This window comes from Staurois parvus, unplaced genomic scaffold (assembly GCF_062004578.1).
Source record: "Staurois parvus isolate SC_StPar_1 unplaced genomic scaffold, SC_StPar_1.0 ptg001283l, whole genome shotgun sequence".
Lineage (NCBI taxonomy): Eukaryota > Metazoa > Chordata > Amphibia > Anura > Ranidae > Staurois > Staurois parvus.
The window spans coordinates 1,366,757-1,392,108 of record NW_028319079.1 but is presented as its reverse complement, the minus strand read 5'-3'; the positions used below and the strand labels follow the sequence as shown (position 1 = coordinate 1,392,108).

The window sequence follows — 25,352 nt, the reverse complement described above, 5'->3', positions numbered from 1 at the left end:
CCCCCTATACTACAGACACCCCGTCCCCCTATACTACAGACACCCCGTCCCCCTATACTACCGACACCACATCCCCTATACTACAGACACCACATCCCCCTATACTACAGACACCCCATCCCCCTATACTACCGACACCACATCCCCCTATACTACCGACACCACATCCCCCATACTACCGACACCCCATCCCCCATACTACCGACACCCCATACTACCGACACCCCATCCCCCATACTACCTCTTACATACAATGCCATCTATAATAACAATCCCCCACTAAACGACATATAACATCCCTCCACATACATTGCCTCCTGAGCTATGCCTCCCCCGGTGTTCCCGGTCAGCCATGTCCCCTCCTCCCCCACCTGAGCCCGGCTCACACACAGCCTAGTCCGGGGAGGGGAGGTCCCTCCAGCTCAGGTCGGATCAGAGGACGTGGATTCCCCCCCAGCGGGCGGCCATCTTCCCCCCCAGACCCTCCGCCCTCACCCCTCTCCCACTCACCGAAACACAGCACCGCCATGAAGAGCGGCCACACCGTCCTCCGCCCGCCCCGACACCCTGCCATCCTCTTCACCGCAGCCATCTCCACCTCAGCACCGCCGCTCCACAGCCACCGACACAGCCATGCCCGGCTCCGCCCCCGCCGCCTCCTCATTGGACCTACAGCCGCCCCTCTGCAGGCGTCATGAGCAGACCCGGGAATCCAATTGCGGCAATATCCTGTCAATCAAAGTGGAAGATAAACCCGCAAGTGATTGGCTTGAGAGCGGAGGATGGATTTGAGCGCTCATTGGCTGGTTCCGCCTGGGGTTCATTTGCATAGACGTCTTCTGGTGGGCGCTGATTGGCAGGATAGGTTAAACTCAGAGGAATGGAAGAGGATACGAATGGCTGGTTACTGTTACACATTGATACATTGTATAAATCTGCGCGTGTCAAACTTCCACAGCTGGAGATTCAGAGTTCTATCACTGACTACCTTCTATAGTGTGCAGTCATGTCTTCACAGCGGCTCGTTGGTCTAGGGGTATGATTCTCGCTTAGGGTGCGAGAGGTCCCGGGTTCAAATCCCGGACGAGCCCTGTTTTTGTTCACATCATCCCAATTTATTGATTGTATTATCTGGCATTTTTTCATAAGATCTCCAACTACGACTTAGAAAATTGTAACTCCCCCCCCCACACACAAAATATTCATTTATTCCATTTTTTTAGCATTTTCCTTTATTTTAACCACTTGCCCTCCAGAGGGTTTGCCCCCACCCCCCCCCCCCCCCTTTCCTGACCAGGCCATTTTTTTGCGATACAGCGCTATGTTACTTTAACTAACAATTGCGCGCTCATGCAACGCTGCACCCAACAAGTAGGGCTTTCTTTCGGTGATATTTGATCGCCTATGTGTTTTTTATTTTTTACGCTATAAAAAAAAAGACCTACAATATTGAAACAAAAAAACTATATTTTTGACTTTTTGCTACTAAACATGTCCAGTAAAAAATCCAAAAAATCTAATTTGGTCATAAATTTAGGCCAAAATGTATTCTGCTCCATGTCTTTGCTAAAAAAAATCCCAATATGTGTAAATTAATTGGTTTACGTGAAAGTTATAGTGTTTACAAATGGCGGTATAGATACTGGAATTTTTTTTAACTAATAATGGCGGCTTTTAACTAGTAATGGCAGTGATCAGCGACTTATAGCGGGACTGCGACGGGCATTCTGACACTGGGGGGGAACTGACTTGGTGTCACTGACATCCCCAGTGGCAGCAATGCAGTGATCAGTGCTAATAAAAAGCACGGTCACCAGGGGTGTATTTGCCACAAGGCAAAAAAGGCATTTGCCTAGGGCGGCATTTTTCAGGGGGGCAGCAGCATTATTTCAGAAGCACAGCGCCGTTCCCCGAAAGAAGGGATGAAAGAAGGGACACACGCAACCAGGGGCGGACTGACAACTCATAGGGCCCCCGGGCAATAGGGGATCCTTGGGCCCCTGTGTCCTTGCCCAAACTCAAAAAAGCCTATGAAAAAGGTACCAGGGGCATCTCATGGGGCCCCCTACTGACCCCGGGCCCTTGGGCAGTGTTCGAGTTTCCAAATGGTCAGTCCGCCCCTGCACGCAGCACAGAGACCAGGTGGGATCTGAGAGAGGCTGCAGGCTACTTGAGGGTGTATGCAGAGCCTGACTCTTGTTCGGGATGTCTGGAGCTGTGAAGGTGAGTGTCTTCTCTCTTGCCGGGGTGGTGGTTGCCAGTGTATGGGGGGCGGTGGTAGTGAAAGACTCTCTCAGGTGGGGGGGCTGGGGTGTTGCTGGTCAAGGTCAGGCTTTCTTTGTGGAGGAGGGGAGTGTTGGTTGGTGACAGGGTCTCTCCGTGGGGGGGGAGCCAATTTTTATGTTGCCTAGGGCAGCACGAAACCTAAATACACCACTGACTGTCACTGTACTAATGGCACTGGGCAGGAAGGAGTTAACATGTGGGGCGATCAAAGGGTTAACTGTGTGTTGTTTTACTATGTGGCTTGTGTGTGTGTTTCACTGTAAGCACACTGCTTTGTATGGCTCTGCTATGCAGAGCCATACAAAGCAGTGTGCTGGAGCTGACAGGGGAGAGATCTGTATTGTTTACATACAGGTCTCTCCCCCATCGGTAATACTCAGAGATCGTTGGGTGCCGGTGGGGAATCACTGGCCGGGACCTGGTGATAGATAGCCGAGGCTGTGAATGGCGGCGCAGGTAGGGCCCCCTATCCGGAACTGCAAAATCACATATACTGTATGTATACACGTGATCTTGCGCACACCGGCGCCGCCCTGTAGCAGTATTTCTGCTATAGGGCGGCGCGAAAGCGGTTAATATATTTCAGAGTCGCATTGTGCGTTGCATAAAAATACAGCCTGCAACACTTATTCTCAGTGAACCGCAACATGCGAACAAGTCTCATTGGAAAACATTGATTTGCCTTGGGAATTCGTTGATAAATGCAACTGATTGCAATTGGTGTGAACACGTCCTAAGGGCACCAGCTGCAGTGACGAAACGCTTGCAAAATGGCGTGTTTTCCCACACCGCGAAAGAAAGAGCTGCCTTTTGCAGACGCACACAGGTGCCATTATTTCTTGATGGCACCCCCATGCCTCTAGAACACACGCGTGCCTTTGTGCCCACTAAAACACATGTATCACAGCATCATGCGGTTTGGTGCAGTGTGATTTAAAAAGATCGTGCCTGCACTTTTTTGTGCATTTCACATGCATAGAGCAACTCATTTGAATGTATGAGCTGCCGTAACATACGACGCGTAGGAACATGCAAAAAAGCATACACGCTTGGAGCCCTTCATGATATAAATGAATCCTGAAGTGAAAAAAAAAATAGCAAAAAAAAGGCTGTAAAAACGCATTACAAAGCAAGGCATTTACATACCGCCTGCTACCATGCTTGCATTAATGAAAGGAAAATGTGGGGATTGGGATTTGATGGGGCCCTTATAATGGCTCATTCACACAAGTAAGGTGTACATAGGGAGCACCCACTGGTCTGCATTGTGAATGCGCATTGCAATGTCCTGTAAAACACATGGGGCTTCATCCTCTCCCATGAAGCCGCTCTGGCTGACACAGGGAGCTGGATCATATGACCGGACCAGAGCAGGCTGAAAATAGGTAAGAATATATATCATTCTTACACAGGATAGTTATCAAGATGTTGGGTTGGGGGGGGGGGGTAGTTTATAGCTAGATTGGGGAAAGCTGAAAGTCCACTTTTACTTCACTTTCATTTAGCATTAGAGTGTTGCAGTGTGTTATAGCATGTAGAAACTGCACTGTATTATGCACTATGTGTGTTACATACAGTACATATGACCACTGCACTATGTACATTAGATACACCTGAACCCTGCACTATATAGATTACATACGCCTGACCCCTGAACTATGCAAATTACATACGTCTGACCTCTGCACTACCTATATTACATACACTTGACCCCTGCGCTATGTACATTACATACATCTGACCTCTACACTATGTACATTACATACATCTGACCCCCTTCACTATGTACATTACATACACCTGACCTCTGCACTACCTATATTACATACACCTGACCCCTGCACTATGTACATTACATACATCTGACCTCTACACTATGTACATTACATAAACCTGACCCCTGTACTATGTAAATTACATACATCTGACCTCTGCACTATGCACATTACATACACCTGAAACCTGCACTATGTACATTACATACAGCTGGCCCCTGAACTATGCACATTATATACACCTGACCTCTACACTATGTACATTACATTCATCTGACCCCCTTCACTATGTACATTACATACACCTGAACCCTGTACTATGTACATTACTTACATCTGACCCCTGTACTATGTAAATTACATACATCTGACCTCTGCACTATGCACATTAAATACACCTGAAACCTGCACTATGTAAATTACATACATCTGACCTCTACACTATGTACATTACATACACCTGACCCCTGCACTATGTACAGTACATACATCTGACCTCTACACTATGTACATTACATACACCTGACCCCTGCACTATGTACAGTACATACATCTGACCTCTACACTATGTACATTACATACACCTGACCCCTGTACTATGTAAATTACATACATCTGACCTCTGCACTATGCACATTAAATACACCTCAAACCTGCACTATCTACATTACATACAGCTGGCCCCTGAACTATGTACATTACATACACCTGACCTCTGCACTACGTACATTACATACATCTGACCCCTGCACTATGCACATTACATACTCCTGACACTTTAGATACACCTGAACCCTACACTATGTACATTACATACATCTGACCCCTGAACTATGTACATTCCATAAATTTGACCTCTGCACTTACCTATATTACATACACATGACCCCTGCACTATGTACATTACATACACCTGAACCCTGAACTATGTACATTCCATACATTTGACCTCTGCACTACCTGTATTACATACACCTGACCCCTGAACTATGCACATTGAATAAACCTGAAACCTGCACTATGTACAGGTGAAACTCAAAAAATTAGAATATGGTGCAAAAGTTCATTTATTTCAGTGCAGCAACTTAAAAAGTGAAACTAATATATGAGATAGACTCATTACATGCAAAGCAAGATAGTTCAAGCCGTGATTTGTCATCATTGTGATGATTATGGCTTACAGCTCATGAAAACCCCAAATCCACAATCTCAGAAAATGAGAATATTGTGAAAAGGTGGAATAATCTCGGCTCAAAGTGTCCCACTCTAATCAGATAATTCAGCCATAACACCTGCAAAGGGTTCCTGAGCCTTTAAATGGTCTCTCAGTCTGGTTCAGTAGGAATCACAATCATGGGAAAGACTGCTGACCTGACACCATCATTGACACCCTCCATAAGGAGGGAAAGACTCAAAAGGTAATTGCAAAAGAAGTTGGATGTTCCCAAAGTGCTGTATCAAAGCACATTAATAGAAAGTTATGTGGAAGGGAAAAGTGTGGAAGAAAAAGGTGCACAAGCAGCAGGAATGACCGCAGCCTGGAGAGGATTGTCAGGAAAAGGCCATTCAAAAGTGTTGGGGACTTTCACAAGGAGTGGACTGAGGCTGGAGTCAGTGCATCAAGAGCCACCACACACAGACGGATCCTGGACATGGGCTTCAAATGTCGTATTCCTCTTGTCAAGCAGCTCCTGAACAACAAACAACGTCAGAAGCGTCTTACCTGGGCTAAAGAAAAACAGACCAATACACTTACATACACTCATTTACCTTAGGGTCCTTCATACTATGTTGTTGCAACAATGTATGTATTACTGCATGTTTTACCAGAACAAACCATTCTTTGTCAGCGAACCATTGCGTTGCCTGTTAGTCAGTCAGAAGGTGTGGTGGGATGGATCTGTGGAGGATTTTACTTTGGAACACCACACCACAACTTCAATGGGGAAGTTTGGCAATCTCCACTATATTGCCAAAGGTATTGGCCCCGCCCTCCCAATTATTGGATTCAGGTGTTCCAATCCCCTCCATGGTCACAGGTGTATACAATCAAGCCCCTAGGCATGCAGACTGCTTCTACAAACATTGGTGAAAGAATGGGTCGCTCTCAGGAGCTCAGTGACTCCAAGCGTGGTCCCGTGATAGGTGGTCACCTGTGCAATAAGTCCATCCGTGACATTTCCTGGCTACTAAATATTCCACGCTTAACTGTTAGTGGGATTATAACAAAGTGGAAGCAACTGGGAACAACAGCAACTCAGCCACCAAGTGGTAGGCCACGTCACATGACAGAGCGGGGTCAGTGTATTCTGAAGCACACAGTGCGCAGAAGTCACCAACTGTCTGCAGAGTCAATAGCTAAAGACCACCAAACTTGGTGTGGCCTTCAGATTAGCACAACAACAGTGTGTAGAGAGCTTCATGGAATGGGTTTCCATGGCTGAGCAGCTGCATCCAAGGCTTACATCACCAAGTGCAATACAAAGCGTCGGATGCAGTGGTGTAAAGCACGCCGGCACTGGGAACTAGAGCAGAGGAGACATGTTCTCTGGACTCTGGAGTGACCAATCACAATTCTCTGTCTGGCAATCCGATGGGCGTGTCTGGGTTTGGCGTTTGCCAGGAGAACGGTACTTGCCTGACTGCATTGTGCCAAGTGTAAAGTTTGGTGGAGGGGGGATTATGGTATGGGGTAGTTTTTCAGGGGTTGGGCTTGGCCCCCTAGTTCCAGTGAAGGGAACTCTTAAGGCGTCAGCATACCAAGACATTTTGGACAATTTCATGCTCCCAACTTTGTGGGAAGAGTTTAGGGATGGCCCCTTCCTGTTCCAACATGACTGCACACCAGTGCACAAAGCAAGGTCCATAAAGACATAGATGAGCCAGTTTGGGGTGGAGGAACTTGACTGTCCTGCACAGAGTCCTGACCTCAACCCCATAGAACACCTTTGGGATGAATTAGAGTGGAGACTGCGAGCCAGGCCTCCTCCCCCGACATCAGTGCCTGACCTCACAAATGTGCTTCTGGAAGAATGGTCCAACCTTCCCATAGACACCCTCCTAAACCTTGTGGACGGCCTTCCCAGAAGAGTTGAAGCTGTTATAGCTGCAAAGGGCGGGGCCAACTCAATATTGAACCCTACGGACTAAGACTGGGGGGCCATTAAAGTTCATGTGCGTATAACTGCAATACTTTTGGCAATATAGTCTGTCTGTCTCTCTGTCTATCTATCTATGATACATAAGTACTTACAACTTGAGCAGAAGTTGAATGGGAGATCTGAAAATTGCTCTTGCCTTGGATCCCTTTGGTGACTTTGCCTGGCCTGGCTAGTTGCCATTTAGGTCCGGATGCAGCGTTCTGGGAAGGCAGACATATGTCACACTTCCCTCCTGTGCCTGAAAGTCCCGAGATTTTGACCTGGTTGTATATAAACTGGAATTCCCCCCCTTCTGAAATAAAGAACATTTTCTAGTACGGGAGAGAGAACGTAGAAGACACAAAGAGAACATAATACAGAGACAGGCGATGAGATGGGAAAGTCTTTCTCTTGTACAACCTGAACACAAGGCAGGTTGGGGCGTGCCACCCAACAACACCACCTTCGACCTTGCAGCAGAATACTCAGGTTGGCTCACGCAGGGAGAGATTAACAGCCATTATGTCGCAATGAGATTGGGATGGGAGCCAAGTTTATATTGGCATGAAGTATAATAATAACACGTGGGGGTGCACAAAAGATAGATAAAGATGAGATGAGAAAGAAATGACATTACATTGGAAAGGAAACTATGTTATATTTTCAGTAAGGACCCCATCTGAGTTATTATATGCAAGGCCTCATTTACACTTGTGGTTGGCGAGTGCTAAAACCAGGCAATTAAGACGCAATTTTACTTCCGGCAACTGCTCCACTGGGTTTTCTGGGGTTAAAACAGGCAGGAGGGGGAAAAATAAACTTTTACTTTCACCAGCTTCTCCCTCTTTAGTTTCAAGGGCAGCGGACAGGGGTATTTACATGCGTGACAAAAGATATCCCACCTGTCGCATTCAGTGGACAGTATCCCCCCACCGACGGTACAATCGAACGGCAACTGCCCCAACTTACAACTGGCCTTCGCAGCAAGGACAACGCATGTCAAACAACAACAAAGAGAAATTCCCAGCTCACTTACCAACCAGCCTGCAACCAACTGAATTGTCCTGTCTAACAGTTCTCGTTAAAAATAGGGGTTTAGTTTGCAAACATTGGCAAATACAATGCGAAAAAAAATGAAAGGAACATGTTGAAAACACATCAGATCTCAATGGGGAAAAATCTCCTGCTGGATATCTATACTGATATGGACGGGGTAATGTGTTAGGAACGTAAGGATGACCCATCGTTTGATGGAAATGATAATGATCAACCTTCAGAGGACTGAATTCAAAGACACCCCGAAAATCAAAGAGAAAAAGTGATGCAGCAGGCGAGTCCATTTTGCTGAAATTTCATTGCAGCAACTCAGAATGGTCCTCAGTAGTTCGTATGGCCCCCACCTGCTTGTATGCATGCCTGACAACGTCGGGGGAGGCTCCTAATTAGATGAGGGATGGTGTCCTGGGGGATTTCCTCCCAGATCTGGACCAGGGCATCACTGAGCTCCTGGACAGTCTGAGGTACAACCTGGCGGCGTCGGATGGACCGAAACATGACATCCCAGAGGTGTTCTATTGGATTTAGGTCAGGCGAGCGTGGGGGCCATCAATTCCTATCAATTCCTTCATCCTCCAGGAACTGCCTGCATACTCTCCCCACATGAGGCCGGGCATTGTAGTGAACCAGGAGGAACCCAGGACCCACTGCACCAGTATAGGGTCTGACAATGGGTCAAAGGATTTTTTCTCGATACCTAATGGCAGTCAGGGTGCCATTGTCTATCCTGTAGAGGTCTGTGTGTCCCTCCATGGATATGCCTCCCCAGACCATCACTAATCCACCACCAAAACAGTCATGCGGAACGATGTTACAGGCAGCAGAACGTTTTCCGTGGCTTCTCCAGACCCTTTCACGTCTGTCACATATGCTCAGGGTGAACCTGCTCTCATCTGTGAAAAGCACAGGGTGCCAGTGGTGGTCCTGCCAATTCTGGTGTTCAGTGGCAAATGCCAATCAAGCTCTATGGTGCAGTCCTAACTATATTCTGAGGGACTTCATAGTTGGAGCACACATATAATAATGGATGGATTGAGGGCAGGTATACCTGGAGGGAGCCCACCCCTCCTTAAAGGCACAGGGGTGCACTGGACACCCAGCATATAGTACAATTGCAGCAAAGGTGTCCACTGTGCCCCTCACCAAATTACCAGCGATACAATGAAATCTGCATAAGTGTGAACCTAGGGTAAGCGTCCATTCACACTTCTCCAATTTTTCATGCGACTTTGGGGTCCAAAGTCACATGACAAGTCACACTCCAAGTTTCCCACTGAGTACCATTCAAATCTGTGCAATTTTAAGTTGCAGCAACTTAAAAGTAGTTTCTGCACTACTTTGGTACGACTTTTGATGCGACTTTAGTTCAGTGAATGTAAAGTCGGATCAAAGTCTCACCACAAGTCGCATCAAAGTCACGCTCCAAAGTCACACTGGAAATCGCACAACTTTAGAGACACGTAAATGTGAATGGAGCCTTAAGGTGGAGTTTGCAGAACTTCTCACATTTTGCATACAAGTTGTTGTAACTTCTAATAATCCCGGCCAGACATAAGTGTCACAGTGAGTATTCTGATCTCTCCCATCTGTTATGTGTGTTAAAACAGCTGTCATGAGTGGACCTGATGTTCATTGCAGATGATGATGCCTATGTGTGTGTGTGGGGGGGGGAGTATTGGGGGGAGTACAATGATCCCTTCACTAACACGAACTTGACCCCCCTCCCCTTCCTTCTTAAGGATTACGGAGGGACTAGCCAAATTTCTAATTTATTAATCAAGTCAAAGTGGAGACCATAGGCTGCCTCTTGAACTTCCTGAATCCATGCACTTTGTTGCGGGCCAGATCTGGCCAAGGGCCGTCATTTGGAGACCTCTTCCCTAGACCAAATGAACATTTAAACCTTGGAGGCCCCACTGTAAAGATAACTTTTTCTTCAGCCCAGAGTTCAGCCAAAATGCCATCTGCAGGAAAGATTGCTCCTTAGCTTCTTTGCGTAGAATATAATAGGCTATGTCCGATAATGGGTGGTAGAAAAGTGAAAAGTTGAGAATTTAAAGGGCCGGTCCCCATCAAAAGCAATATTATGAGCCTGGTCAGCTTGCTCCACCCCTGGCTTCCTAAATAGCTTGGATGCTCCAACAGTGGGATGTCCCCGGCCTTAATTCCCGACTCTGTTGATGTCCATTGTTGTGTGTCCCACCTCCTCCTGTTACATTCTCAATAATATAAAATAAAGCATGACAGGATAATAACTAAATGTTCAAGTTATCAAATCAGAGTGTTAAGTATGCATTTAGAATGAAGGACATCAACGCCAATTCTGTTGTCTGATATACGTTTACTGAAGAATTACAATGTACATTGGATCAAAAAGCATACAAAGACAATGTGATGAAGCCATGATTGTCCAGTCAACCATTTCTCGGAAAAGAGAAACCACAGCTGTCCCAACAACAACAGGATACAAGATATGTTACAAAAGTTATATAATACCAAAAGAATTCAAGAACAGAAAAACAAGTACAAAATAACAGTTATAGAGGAACTCTCAATATATATATAAGGATGATATGATGATCTGACTCCATTTTGTTTCTCATCCTTACAGAGAATAGTTTATTCCTCATTTCCTGAAGAGCAGCCTTATCTGTCCAACAAAAGTTATACAAGTTTTTAGTGCAAGACTTATGCCCCATACACACGATGAGAATATTGGAGGAATAATCATGCTAGTCTCATATCGAAAGTGAAGAGGTTACTAAAGTTACAAACAGGGGTGGACTGACAACTTATGGGGCCCCCGGGCAATAGGGGATCATGGGGCCTCTGTGTCCTTGCCCAAACTCAAAAAAGCCTATGAAAAAGGTACCAGGGGCATTTCATGGGGCCCCCTACTGACCCCGGGCCCTCGGGCAGTGCCCGAGTTTTCAAATGGTCAGTTCGCCCCTGGTTACAAACATTCTTGTACGACAGAAAGAAAATTTGGAAGATGTAATGTATTTGTATTGCATTTTCAGATGAAAACTGTACTGATTAAATGAAAATTGTAAGATCTGGTATCGTATGAGAAACAATTTTGTGCTTGTCTCTTCAAATAATTTCAGATGAAAGCTTTGTACTAATGATCAGATTATCGAACAATCGCTTCGAAAGCAGTATTTTTTGTACCTGTTTATTGAGCAGTAGAGATAATAGGCAGAGACACATTAAGAGAGAATGAGCATCTAGGCAAGATAAGAGCTTTGCCCCCCACCCCCATCCCTTCTATTGACATTGATAAGGATTGCAGTGGCACAGAGAAACCACTCCAACCACATTGTCTGTAATGAATTGGTCTGCCTACAAGATCTTCCTCACTTGTGAAGGATAGGAAGGTGGACAGCTTAGACCATCTTTTCTGCAACTTTTTTTAACATGAAGGAACCTTTGAAATGACTTTAAGGTCTTAGGGGACACCTGATAATAATTTTTATTTCTACAGTTTACGGTACAGTAATGTGATCTCTGTAGAAAGAATGCTCCTTACATCAGTGGGAAGAATGTTCCTTACATTGGTGATCAGCGGGAAGAATGTTCCTTACATTGGTGATCAGTGGGAAGAATGTTCCTTACATTGGTGATCAGTGGGAAGAATTCTCCTTACATTGGTGATCAGTGAGAAGAATGCTCCTTATATTGGTGATCAGTGAGAAGAATGTTCCTTACATTGGTGGTCAGCGGGAAGAATGCTCCCTATATTGGTGATCAGTGGGAAGAATGCTCCTTATATTGGTGATCAGTGGGAAGAATGCTCCTTATATTGGTGATCAGTGGGAAGAATGCTCCTTATATTGGTGGTCAGTGAGAGGAATGCTCTTTACATTGGTGATCAGTGGGAAGAATGTCCCTTACATTGGTGATCAGTGGGAAGAATGCCCCTTACATTGGTGGTCAGTGGGAAGAATGCTCCTTACATTGGTGGTCAGTGGGAAGAATGCTCCTTATATTGGTGATCAGTGGGAAGAATGCTCCTTACATTGGTGGTCAGTGAGAGGAATGCTCTTTACATTGGTGATCAGTGGGAAGAATGCTCCTTATATTGGTGATCAGTGGGAAGAATGCTCCTTATATTGGTGATCAGTGAGAAGAATGCTCCTTATATTGGTGATCAGTGAGAAGAATGCCCCTTACATTGGTGATCAGTGGGAAGAATGCTTCTTATATTGGTGATCAGTGGGAAGAATGCTCCTTACATTGGTGGTCAGTGAGAAGAATGCTCCTTACATTGGTGGTCAGTGAGAATACTCCTTACATTGGCGGTCAGTGAGAAGAATGCTCCTTACATTGGTGGTCAGTGAGAAGAATGCTCCTACAGTGGTGATCAGTGGGAAGAATGCTCCTTACATTGGCGGTCAGTGTAAAGAACATTCCTCAACTTGGTGGTCAGTGGGAAGAATGCTCCTTACATTGGTGATCAGTGGGAAGAATGCTTCTTGCATTGGTGGTCACTGTTAAGAATGCTCCCTACATTGGAGATCAGTGGGAAGAATGCTCCTTACATTAGTGATCATTGGGAAGAATGCACCTTACGTTGGTGGTCAGTGAGAAGAAAGTTCCTTACACTGGTGGTCAGTCAGAAGAATGCCCCTTAAATTGGGGATCAGTGGGAAGAATGCTCCTTACATTGGAGGTCAGTGGAAAGAAAAGTCTTCATATTAGATAGATAAAAATTAATTCATTATTAATTGGTGTCAGTGGTCACAGTAATTGCTCATTGTACAAGGAATCCTTAGCAACCTCTGGAGGAACCCTAGTGTTCCTCAGAACCATGGCAAAAGCTTAGGGTCCATTGAATGTCCTCCTGGGTACCCAAATACATTCTTCATACCTTCAGCCTTGAGAAATGCTGACTTAGACCAATCCCCCAGGGTAACTACAGAAGCAAAAAGAATATACTTGGGTACCCAGGACATTTAATGGACCCTAGGCTTAAGCCATGGTTCTGTGGAAGACTAGGCTTCTGCTAAGGTTGCCTAACGGATGATCCAACTCTGACTTTAGAAGCACTAAGTGGACTTGTTTAAAATAATGGGAAAATACTATTATCCACAATATGCCCTTGTTATCTGCTGGTCAGTAATATATATTCAACATATACAGATACAAAGAGGCATGTGTTTCTGATCTGAATTATTCACATACAATATGCAAGGCAAACATTCCTAAGGAACACAGTATAATTTTACAAAAGACAATGGATACACTATTGTGATTCAAGCGTTTGATTATTCTTTCAAGCAAAGATGGTGGGAGCCCTTCATAAGGTGTCCAGACCTAAGAACTCAGCAGAAAGATCTCACCAGCCCTATAGATAGAAAAGACTATCAGATGGAATTTTAACCTGACCTATCTTGTTCAACATCCCTATTTCTTTATACTACATAGGCCCAGGGCCGTATTTAATATTGATTAGACCCTGAGAAAACATTTTCTTGGCCCCCCCCAATACAATTTCGCTCTCTACCTTCTCTGAGACATACAATAAATAGCAGCTAGACTCAAAATCAGTTTACTGCACAGATCAGGCAGGAATTTCAATTGGGTGCTGGAGGTTACAGCATATCATTACTGCTCACTAGTTGCTAGAGGTTACAGCACATGATTTCTGCTTGCTGATTGGTTGCTACAGGTTACTGCACATCCTTACAGCTCACTGATTGGTTGCTAGAAGTTACTGTACATTATTACCACTCACTGGTTGGTTGCTAGAGGTTACTGCACATCTTTACAGCTCACTTATTGGTTGCTAGAGTATACAGCAGAACACTACTGTTCACTGATTGGTTGCTAGAGGTTACTGCACATTATTACTGTTCTCTTGTTGGTTGCTATTGGTTTCTGTGCATCATTACCACTTACTTATTGATTGCTAGAGGTTACAGCGCATCATTACAGCTCACTTATTGGTTGCTAGAGGTTACAGCATTTAATTACATCTCAATGATTTGTTGCTGAAGGTTACAGCATCATCTCCTCACTGCCTGCACACCATGGACTGAGAAGGTGAGGGGACCCACCAATAGACAGAAAACTCATAGAGATCCTAGGACTCCTGGGATCAGTGGCGGTGCTGGGGGTGAGGGTGTGATCAGTGGCAGTGCTGAGTGGTTGATAGGATCAGTGGCAGTGATTGGGGGGAGTGGGTTAAGTGTCAGTGCTTGGGGTATGGGATGAGTGACAGTGCTGGTGAGGAGATGGGATCAGTGGCAGAGCTTGGGGGGGATGGGGTCAGTGGCAGTTCTGGATGGGGATGGGAGGTGACATTTCTACACTGAACACCAATGCTAGGGGGGATTTACACTGACCACCAGGGTAAGTACAATTCTGCATTTACCACCAACGTAAAGGGAAATTTACACTGACCACCAATGTAATAAAGAATTTGCACTGACCACCAATGTAATGAAGAATTTACAATGACAACCAATGTAATGGGGTATTTTACACCAACAACCAATACATTTCTACACTGACCACCAATGTAAGAGGGAATTTACACTAACCACCAATTTAAGGGGGGCTTCTACATGGACCACAATTGTAAGGGAGGATTCGACATTGACCACAAATTTAAGTTAGGATTTTTTACTGACTACCAATACAAAGTGGAGTTTCTACACTGGCCACCAATGTAAAGGGGATTTACACTGACCTCTAATGTAATAGGAGCATTCACAGTGACCACCAATGTAAGGGGGACATTCACACCCACCACTAGTGTGAATGAGGGGATTCTACACCACATCCCAATGTAATGAGAAGATGCACACTGATCACCATTGTAATTGAGACATTTAGCCACATTTGCATGTGTTGGGAAAGCATGCAAAATCTCTTTCCTGACACCACAGAAATGTGCTGCCCTATAGCAGATACACAGCAGTGCCATTAATTGCTGACGTGTGCATTTTCACATGCACCAAAATCCACAGTGCTGAGGCATTGTGTGGCTCCATGTTATTTTGAAAAAGGCTCATGAACTTTTTTTCCACATTTCTAGTGCACAGAGCAGGCAATTGAAACGAATGGGCTGCCCTACACACCACATGCAGCTTTATCCACCCCGTCAGTACACCTTTGCATCCTAAATTTCCATGCTAACCTCTGCACCCCAAACCTCCCCCATCCTCTTCATTCCAATCTCCTCTCCCCCCTTAACTCTACGTGCCTCCTCTGCTCATCTTTGCACCCACCTTCCTTACTTCTGTACATTTTATTATTATACAATATTTATATAGCGCCAGCAGTTTGCTCAGCGCCGTACATTACAATGGGAGACAGAACATGAGACAGTACAGTAACAATACAATAAAATACACGAGGGGTTCGAGGGCCCTGCTCCTTGGAACTTACAATCTAGGAGGGAGGGGAAAGTGGTACAGGAGGAAATAGCTGTGGGGGATGGAGTGGTGGGGAGAGCGGAGGAGATCAGCAGTTAGGTGAGGGCGGGGTAGGCTTCTCTGAAGAGATGGGTTTTCCGGGTGCGCCTGAAGGTGAGGAGGGTAGGTGACAGTCTAATGGATTGGGGTAGTGAGTTCCAGAGGATGGGGGAAGCCCTGGAGAAGTCCTGGAGACGGGCATGGGAGGAGGAGACCAGGGAGCTGGAGAGTAGGAGGTCTTGTGAGGAGCAGAGAGTGCGTTTTGGGTGGTAGATGGATATCAGGTCGGTGATGTAGTTTGGGGCAGTGTTATGAACAGCTTTGTACGTCAGTGTTAGTATTTTGAATTTTATCCGTTGGGGAATCGGAAGCCAGTGAAGGGATTGGCAGAGGGGGGTGGCAGAAGCGAAGCGGTTGGTAAGGTGGATGAGTCTGGCCGCTGAGTTCAGGATAGACTGAAGAGGGGATAGCCTGTGTTGGGGTAGGCTGGCGAGGAGGGAGTTGCAGTAGTCAAGTCGTGATATAATAAGGGAGTGAATGAGTTGCTTTGTAGTTTCCGGGGTTAGGAACGGTCGTATTTTGGAGATGTTGCGGAGGTGAAGTCTGCATGAATTTGTCAGCGATTGGATCTGGGGCTGGAAGGACAGATTGGAGTCTAGAATGACACTAAGTACTCTAGCTTGCGGGGTGGGGCTGATGGTGGCGTTGTTGGTCGTGATGAAGAGGTTGGGGGGGGGGGGCGCGGGCTGGGGGGAAAACGAGGAGCTCGGTTTTGGCAAGGTTTAATTTGAGGAAGTGGAGTGACATCCAATCCGATATGTCGCTCAGTAAGCTAGTGATTCGGGCGGAGACTGAAGGGGTGAGGTGAGGGGTGGAGAGATAGATTTGCGTGTCATCGGCGTAGAGGTGGTAGTTGAAGCCGTGGGAGTGTATAAGTTGACCAAGGGAGGAGGTGTAGATGGAGAAGAGAAGGGGCCCGAGGACAGAACCTTGGGGGACCCCAACAGAGAGGGGGAGGTGGCAGCGTTATAGGTAACGCTGAAGGAGCATTGTGATAGATAGGAAGAGAGCCAGGAGAGAGCGGAGTCTCTGAGGCCGAAGGAGTATAGTCTTTTGAGGAGGAGGGGGTGTACATCCCCTCCTTGCTCACCTGTGCACCCCAAATTGTAATTTCTAATCTTTTAAACACAAATCACCAGCGCCAAAATTCGTGAAAATTATATACCAAATAAATAAATGCTTCTGCTCATTAGTGTAAACACCAAAAAAATACATAAAACATCAAAACAGCGCAAATATGTAAAAATAAATAAATAAATACACACTGCAAAAAAAATTACAAATAATAAAAAGTCAGTCCCACTCCAAATCAATAGTGACAAAAAAATAGATACAATTAAAAAATATAAAAAATATGAAAAATTATATATTCATGAAAGTCCTCTTCCCAGAGAAACGTTTAGCCCATGCTTCCACCAAAATAGTGCTCAAATACTACACCGCACTCACCAGATATTGGTGAAAAAAACGCCTTTTAGGGTTTTACTTCTTTGTTTAGTGGTGTCTGGTGATCCTGGAGGTTGGAGGCTGGCTATATTCTTGTCTGGAGTGGGAGAAATCCAGGAATATCTGGGGATTGGAGGCATACTGACTGGGTCTAGGATCCAAAAAACCCCTAATAGGCGTTTTTTTCACCAATTTTTGTCACTATTGATTTGGCGTGGGACTGACTTTTTATTATTTTTCATTCTTTTTGCAGTGTGTATTTATTTATTTATTTTTACATATTTGCTCTGTTTTGATGTTTTATGTAATTTCTAATCTACCTGCCTCTGCAAATCCCAATTCCCCCAACTTTGCTTATGTTTGTAGAACAGGCTGATGGTGGGCTCAGTGACCACAGTTGCAGGCGGGACTTTCAAGCCTGCCCGTGTTTATTTCCCCAGTGGACTGCATTCAGCAGAGGTGATGGTGGCTGGAACCCTTGGGGGGCATAATATACAAGTCACCGCTATTTACATATGAATGCCACACTGCTTCCGCTATTTACATATAAATGATGCCGTTATTTGCATATGAATGCTGGTGTTTTATGTGTGAATTCTGACACAGTCTGCACACAGAAGTCATCTGTACATGGTGATAGAGCAGATCTGGGCAGCATACGTGACAGCACTTCACATTCAGGTATCAGGACACAGTGGAGGGTGAAGACTTCAAGAGACAAGGGAATGTAAACTGGGACAGTTGGCAAGTTTGGGGCAGCTGCTTTGGACCCCACAACAATGACTGGGCCCAGGGCAGCTGCCCCTTTTGCCCCTCCTTAACCACTTGCCAACCGTGCCATAGCCGAATGACGGGAGTTTTGGGTGGGCGTCATATGCATCCTCCCAGAACACATGTGCTCGGGGGTGCATACCCGGTGATCTCCGTGATGTGGTAAAAGGCCAGTCACAGCAGCCTTTTACCACGTGATCAGCTGTGTCCAATGACACAGCAGATTACTGGTAAATGCAGTTGCCGGTTATCAGCTGCGCTTTCCTCAGGCTTTCATAGCGTGAGGAAAGTATTGCTGATAACCGGCAATTGTCAGAGGACGGATCGGCACCGATCATCAGTTCACTGATCGGCAATGATCGGCCCATCAGTGCCGGCTATCAGTGCCCAGCAGTGCCACCCACCAGTGTCACCCACAATTGCCCAGCAGTGCCACCCACCTGTGCTCATCAGTGCCCAGCAGTGCCACCCACCCGTGCTCATCAGTGCCCAGCAGTGCCACCCACCTGTGCCCATCAGTGCCTAGTAGTGTCACCCACCTGTGCCCAGCAGTGCCACCCACCAGTGCTGCCCACAAGTGCCCAGCAGTGCCATCCTCCTGTGCCCATCAGTGTCTAGTAGTGTCACCCACCTGTGCCCAGCAGTGCCACCCACCAGTGCCAAACACAAGTGCCCAGCAGTGCCATCCTCCTGTGCCCATCAGTGCCCAGCAATGCCACCCACCATTGCCACCAACAAGTGCCTAGCAGTGTCACCCATCTGTGCCCATCAGTGCCCAGCAGTGCCACCCACCTGTGCACATAAGTGCCTAGTAGTGTCACCCACCTGTGCCCAGCAGTGCCACCCACCAGTGTTGCCCACAATTGCCCAGCAGTGCCTCCCACCTGTGCCCAGCAGTGCCACCCACCTGTGCTCATCAGTGCCTAGTAGTGCCACCCACCTGTACCCAGCAGTGCCACCCATTAGTGCCCCATCAGTGCCACCCATCAGTGCCCAGCAGTGCCACCAGTCAGTACTGGCAATCAGTACTGCCCATTAGTGCCGCCTATCAGTGCCCATTAGTGCCCATCAGTGCCGCATATCAGTGCCCATCATTGTTGCATATCAGGGCAGCATCATCAGTGCCGCCTATCAGTGCTGCCTATCAGTGCACATCAGTGCGGCCTATCCATGCCCATCAGTGCCGCCTATCAGTGCCCATCAGTGCGGCCTATCCGTGCCCATCAGTGCCCATCAGTGCGGCCTATCCGTGCCCAACAGTGCCGCCTATCAGTGCCCATCAGTGCAGCCTATCTGTGCTCATCAGTGCCGCCTATCAGTACCCATCAATGCTGCCTATCAGTGCAGCCTCATCAACGCACATCAGTGAAGGAGAAAAATTACCTGTTTGCAAAATTTTATAATAGAAACAAAGAAAACTTTTTTTTTGTTTTAATTTTTTGCTCCAATTTTGTTTATAGCCCAAAAAATAAAACACCCAGCGGTGATTATGGGCAGCACAGTGGCTAAATGGTTAGCACTTCTGCCTGGCAGTACTAGGGTCGTTGGTTCGAATCCCCACCACGGCACCACCTGCCTGGAGTTTGCATGTTCTCCCTGTGCCTGCGTGGGTTTCCTCCCACACTCCAAAGACATGCTGGTAGGTGAATTGGCTCCTGTCTAAATTGTCCATAGGATGTGTATGAATGTGAGTTAGGGACCTTAGATTGTACACCCCTTGAGGGTTAGGGACTGATGTGAATGTACAATATATATGTAAAGTGCTGCGTAAATTGATGGCGCTATGTAAGTACCTGAAATAAATAAATACCACCGAAAGAAAGCTCTATTTGTGTGAAAAAAATTATAAAAATTTAATGGGGGTACAGTGTTGCATGACCACACAATTGTCATTCAAAGTGCAACAGTGCTGAAAGCTGAAAATCGGCCTGGGGTGGAAGTGCCCAGTAGGCAAGGGGTTAAAGACGGCCCGGCATAGGCCAGGGCACCAAACAATATTCAGCTGGAAAGAAATGTGAGTGCCTAAATTTGACTTGTTGTCAGCCTCTTGCAATCCCTCTACAGCAGAGCTCAGACTAGAAGACTGAAGAGCAGCACAGGGAACCAATAAGTTGAGCTGCAATGCTCATGTGTTGCTGACAGGAGGAGAGAGCAGAGTGACTGGGAGATGAGCTCACCGGGGCTGCTGCTTCTCCTTTCCTTGTCCAGTCACAGGCTCAAGAAGGGAGAAGATCTGTAAGCAGTAGATGAATGCCATACACCAATCAACTCAAACTGCATAAGAAGTGAAAAACAGTCTCAGCCATGGCTCCTCCCAATAGCCACAGGCACTGACGCGTTTCGTCCCATCCATAGGGCTTAGTGATAGACTATGACTAAGCCCTGTGGGTGGGATAAAACGCATCAGTGGTGGTGGCTATCAGGAGGAGCTGTGGCTGAGGCCGTTTTTCATTTCTGATGCACTTGGAGCCATTTGGTGTGCGGTGCTCATCTACTACTCATTATGCTGCTCATACTGCTCACAGGATTAGCACATACACCAGCACCCCTCTTGAATGGGATACCAGAGCCATATCATCGGCACTTGGAGTGGCGCTTCCTTAAATATATACAAGACCTGTAAGTGTTACTGAACTACAGTAGAGAAAAAAAAATCAGGTCTCCTGCTCAGCTTGACAGGTGTTGTGTGGCGGAGCTGTGTAAATCCCAGAATTGGATGGACAGAGGTACAAAATCCTTTGGCAGGTGAAGCAGCTGCCATCTTATGTACTTCATCTGCATTTTTAGCTTTGTGAATGGAGTTCAAGCTGTGAAGTGCAACTGCACTCATTTTTTTAAAATTCCTGTTTCAGAGTGACAACTGCCTCCAGATCATGCTCCTGCGTTGTCACCCCGTCTCGTGAGACCCCAGTGGAGGCTATAAGTGGTCGTGCCAACACACTGCACAATCATGTTCCACCGTTTTCACTATCAAGAAGCCAGTTCAAAGATATGATGTGCAGCCAATCAGTGGCTTCCGGAGGCAGTTGAGGGGGGTACGCGCTGCACCAGGTGACACCTACCGCACGGGGTGACACTGGGACCCGCTTCACGAAAAGGTAAGTTGTAAAGCAAGCAGACGATCCCCACAGGATGGATCCGATTCATCCTGCGGGGATTGTCGGCTTGCTTTTCAACTTACCTTTTCATGGAGCGGGTCCTGTGTCACCCCATATAGGTTGCATGCCGACGATCCCCGCAAGATGGATCGGATCTGCGGATTGAGCATAATGGATCGGAGGCTGATCCATTATGCTCCCCAATCCGCAGATCTGATCCATCCTGCGGGGATCGTTGGCTTTCTTTACAACTTACCTTTTCATGGAGCGGGTCCGGTGTCACCCCGTATAGGTTGCATGCCGACGATCCCCGCAGGATGGATCGGATCTGCGGATTGAGCATAATGGATCGGAGTCCGATCCATTATGCTCCCCAATCCGCAGATCTAATCCATTCTACGGGGAACGTCGGAAGGGGGGTCACCAAGTGTTATCGCACCGGGTGACACCAACCCTAGGGACGCCCCTGCAGCCAATGCATGCAGACAGGAAGTGGCGGAAAATGTCCGCAGCAGATCAACAGCACCGAGATGCAAAAACGATGAAAGAAGGTGAAAACACTTTTTTTTATGGAACGAAAAACTGACATTTATTTATGATCCACGGCACTACAGCAAACTAAATGTCACCCTGGAACCCCCCACCCCGCACCCTGGGAGCGACGAGGGTCCTGGGGTCGGTCAGCGTTAGCTGGTTCAGCCACATGTTCGATGTGTGTGTGCTGTGATCCTCAGCTGGTGGAAGGAGGATTACATCTGTTTCTTTACCCAGAGCAGCTGTTGATGACATTGAACCAACATTGGGATTGTTTGTTCCATTTCAACACAGTGTGGGAGGATTCATCGTCATCACCTATGGAGTATGGAGGCCCATAGGAGGCACCAGGCACACAAAAGCTTTAACACTTGCTACATGCTTTACTTTTGCTCCCTTTAGGTCTGTTAAAGCGGTATTAACCAGGGGCGGACTGACACCTCATGGGGCCCCCGGGCAATAGGGGATCATGGGGCCCCTGTGTCCTTGCCCAAACTCAAAAAAACCTATGAAAAAGGTACCAGGGGCATCTCATGGGGCCCCCTACTGACCCCGGGCCCTTGGGCAGTGCCCGAGTTTCCAAATGGTCAGTCCGCCCCTGGTATTAACCCAAACCGAAAAAATGTAATATTTTGCAGCTTACCAATCATTCGATGTGGCGGCTGCATTAGTTTTCTTTTTTTAAAGCTTTTTTTCCTTCTGTTTTCACCTAGTGATCTGGCAAATAACACACCTCCTGTATTAGAGAGCCCCCTTTCTGAATGAAGGAGCACAAGGGGCATCTTTGGACAGCAGCATTGTCACTCCGGGGGGGGGGGAGGGAGCGGAGTGTTAGATGTACTAGCCGATTTAAAAACACTAACAAACTGAAGACAAGCTCCAGCTAACACTTTACATGTCTTTGCTACAAAAAATCCCAATACGTGTAAATGAATTGGTTTACATGAAAGTTATAGCGTTTACAAATGGCGGTATAGATACTGCAATTTTTTTTTTACTAGTAATGGCGGTGATCAGCAACTTATTGCGGGACTGCGGCGGGCACTGACACTGTACTAATGGCACTGGGCAAGAAGGGGTTAACATGTGGGGAGATCAAAGGGTTAACTGTGTGCTGTTTCACTATGGGGGCTGTGTGAGTGCTTCACTGTAAGCACACTGCTTTGTATGGCTCTTTCTTTCTTTTCTCTCTCACAGTTTTTTATGAGAGAGAGAGAGAGAGAGAGAGAGAGAGAGAGAGAGAGAGAGAGAGAGAGAGAGAGAGAGAGAGAGAGAGAGAGAGAGAGAGAGAGAGAGAGAGAGAGAGAGAGAGAGAGAGAGAGAGAGAGAGAGAGAGAGAGAGAGAGAGTCTTTCTCCACCATTCACAAGGAGAGAAATACAGGGGTGGGCTTCACAATGACTGAACACTGTGATAACCAATCAGAGGCTATCACAGTAATCAGTGTTTCAAATGAATAATAAATAGGACTTTAAATATACCCCTGGTATTCACAAATAAATGGACATATCACAACTATATATACAGTATATGTAAAGTTACAAAATGTTTATTTTATAGATTACATACAAAGTTTACAATTCAATACGTCATCATCTCCAACCAGTCTGCCCATTCTCCTCTGACCTCTGACACCAACAAGGCATTTTCATCCACACAACTGCCACTCGCTGGATATTTTCTCTTTTTCAGACCATTCTCTGCAAACCATAGAGATGGTTGTGCGTGAAAATCCCAGTAGATCAGCAGTTTTTGAAATACTCAGTCCAGCCCATCTGGCACCAACAACCATGCCACGTTCTAAGTCACTTAAATCCCCTTTCTTCCCCATTCTGAAGCTCGGTTTAAACTTCAGCAAGTCGTCTTCACCACGCCTAGATGCCTAAATGTGTTGAGTTGATGCCATGTGATTGGCTGGTTAGCAATTTGTGTTATCAAGCAATTGAACAGGTGTACCTAATAAAGAGGCCGAAGAGTGTGTATCTCCCAAGAGATGAGGAAAAGGAACATATTTTAGCCAAATTGTATAGGCAGAGGATCCTCCGCCATGCCCCAATTTTGCAAAGTATATATTAACCACTTTGCGCTAGCGCCTCCCGGCCCTTTAAGAGTTTCAGAAGCCGGGAGGTGGGCACGGCTTTAGGGTCATGTGACCGCCGTGATTGGCGGTCACATGATCGGAAAAGGTCTCGATCGCAAGGGGGGATCGTAACTGTTCCGTGAGTCAAAGACATATGTGCTGGGAGCGCACAGGGTGCGCGCTCTCAGCACATATGTATTTTCAAATGGCACGCAAATATGCGGCCACTCCGCATCAAGGCCCAGACGACAAGAGGCCGCAAATCACTGTAACATGGTAATGTCATCTTCTAAAGTTGTTTTAAATCTGCAGTGTTCATAAAAATAATATCTGGTGATCTTGCCATGAAGGTGCTTGTTTAGGTGCTTACTGTTATGGGGTGACAACTGCCTCCAGTTGTGGTCCTGTGTTGTCACTATCACATGTACCCCCTGGTGGTGACTGGCAGAGGCCCTGCAGACACCCATCACACAGGCATGGATTGCTGTTGTCACTATTGGGAAGCCAAGCCAGAGCAATGATGTGTGGATGGCACTGGAGATGGTGCATGTAGACGGGAAATGTCTGAAAAAAGTCTGGAGGAGATCCCCAGCACTGGGAAAGAGAGAAAGAAAGAAAAAAAGAGAGAAAGAGAGAAAGGAAGGAAGGAAGGAAGGAAGGAAGGAAGAAAAAAAGAAGGAAAGAGAAAGAAAGAGAAAGAAAGAAAGAAAGGAAGAAAAAAAGAAGGAAAGAAAGAGAGAGAGAAAGAAAGAGAGAAAGAAAGAAAGAAAGAAAAAAAGAAGGAAAGAAAGAGAAAGAAAGAAAGAAAGAAAGAAAGAAAGAAAAAGAAAAAAAGAAGGAAAGAAAGAGAAAGAAAGAAAAAATAAAAATGAAGTAAAAAAAAAGTTGCCTCTGTCATGAAGGGATTAATGATCCTTCCAGCACACTCTGTTGGTTTTCCTGCAAATACGGAGGCGGCACATGGCCAGACATTGGTGCTTTTTTTTCCCTGCGCCATCATCTCGACCTTCAGTTCCTGTAAAAAACTTGAAAAACCCGTCTCAGCGATCGTACAATTTTTATTCCCTTGCATATTTCCAGATCATAATTCTGCTTCTTATTCTTTGCGCTCAACTGAAAGTGTCAACATTGCAACTGTTAGGCTGCATTCACACCTGAGCATTTTGTAGAGCGAAGCTCGAAGCTCCAAAATGCTCAGGGGGGGAAAAAGTCAATATTACTCTATGGAGATGGTTCACATCTCCACTCCAAGTCCCCTGAAGCAGAATGCCTGAAGCTCAAAAAAGTTTTGGAACTACTTTTGTAGTTCAATTTGGGCAGATGGGAACGATTTTGGCGCGTTTTTATTTCCATAGAAAAGAATAGAAACTTGCGATTGGCGTGTTTTTGCACGTGTTTTGTGCGATTTTCTGCTCAAATGAAAAAAAACATTTAAAATAAGAAATAGTAATAGTATATGAATAAATAAATGTAAAATAAATAAAATAAATACACATATAATTAAAAAATCATGATAAATAAATCATAAACAATTAACCCCTAACGTTAAAAATAATAATAATAATAAACACCCAGACAAAAAATACATTATTAGTAATAATAATAATAATAATAATAATAAAAAAAAATTATTGTTATTATTTTATTACTCTTTTTAGGTTTTGGGGTTAAGATTATGGGTTAATA

The 25,352-nt window shown here is 45.9% G+C and overlaps 1 protein-coding gene and 1 non-coding gene across 3 annotated transcripts in view; one reads left to right on the top strand and one right to left on the bottom strand.

Annotated features, from left to right (window-relative positions):
• The window catches only part of MPZL1 (myelin protein zero like 1), a 59,605-nt gene extending 58,965 nt beyond the window's left edge, over nt 1-640 (bottom strand). For both annotated transcript variants that reach the window (XM_089660831.1, XM_089660832.1), the window contains exon 1: nt 511-640. In XM_089660831.1, the coding sequence (XP_089516957.1) occupies nt 511-592 (82 nt within the window). In that variant the 5' untranslated portion in view covers nt 593-640. The remainder of the gene's footprint in view (nt 1-510) is intronic.
• Nucleotides 641-1,019: 379 nt separating this feature from the next.
• Nucleotides 1,020-1,091, top strand: TRNAP-AGG (transfer RNA proline (anticodon AGG)). The gene has a single exon. It is a non-coding gene; the product is annotated as a tRNA-Pro (tRNA).
• Nucleotides 1,092-25,352: the final 24,261 nt, after the last annotated feature.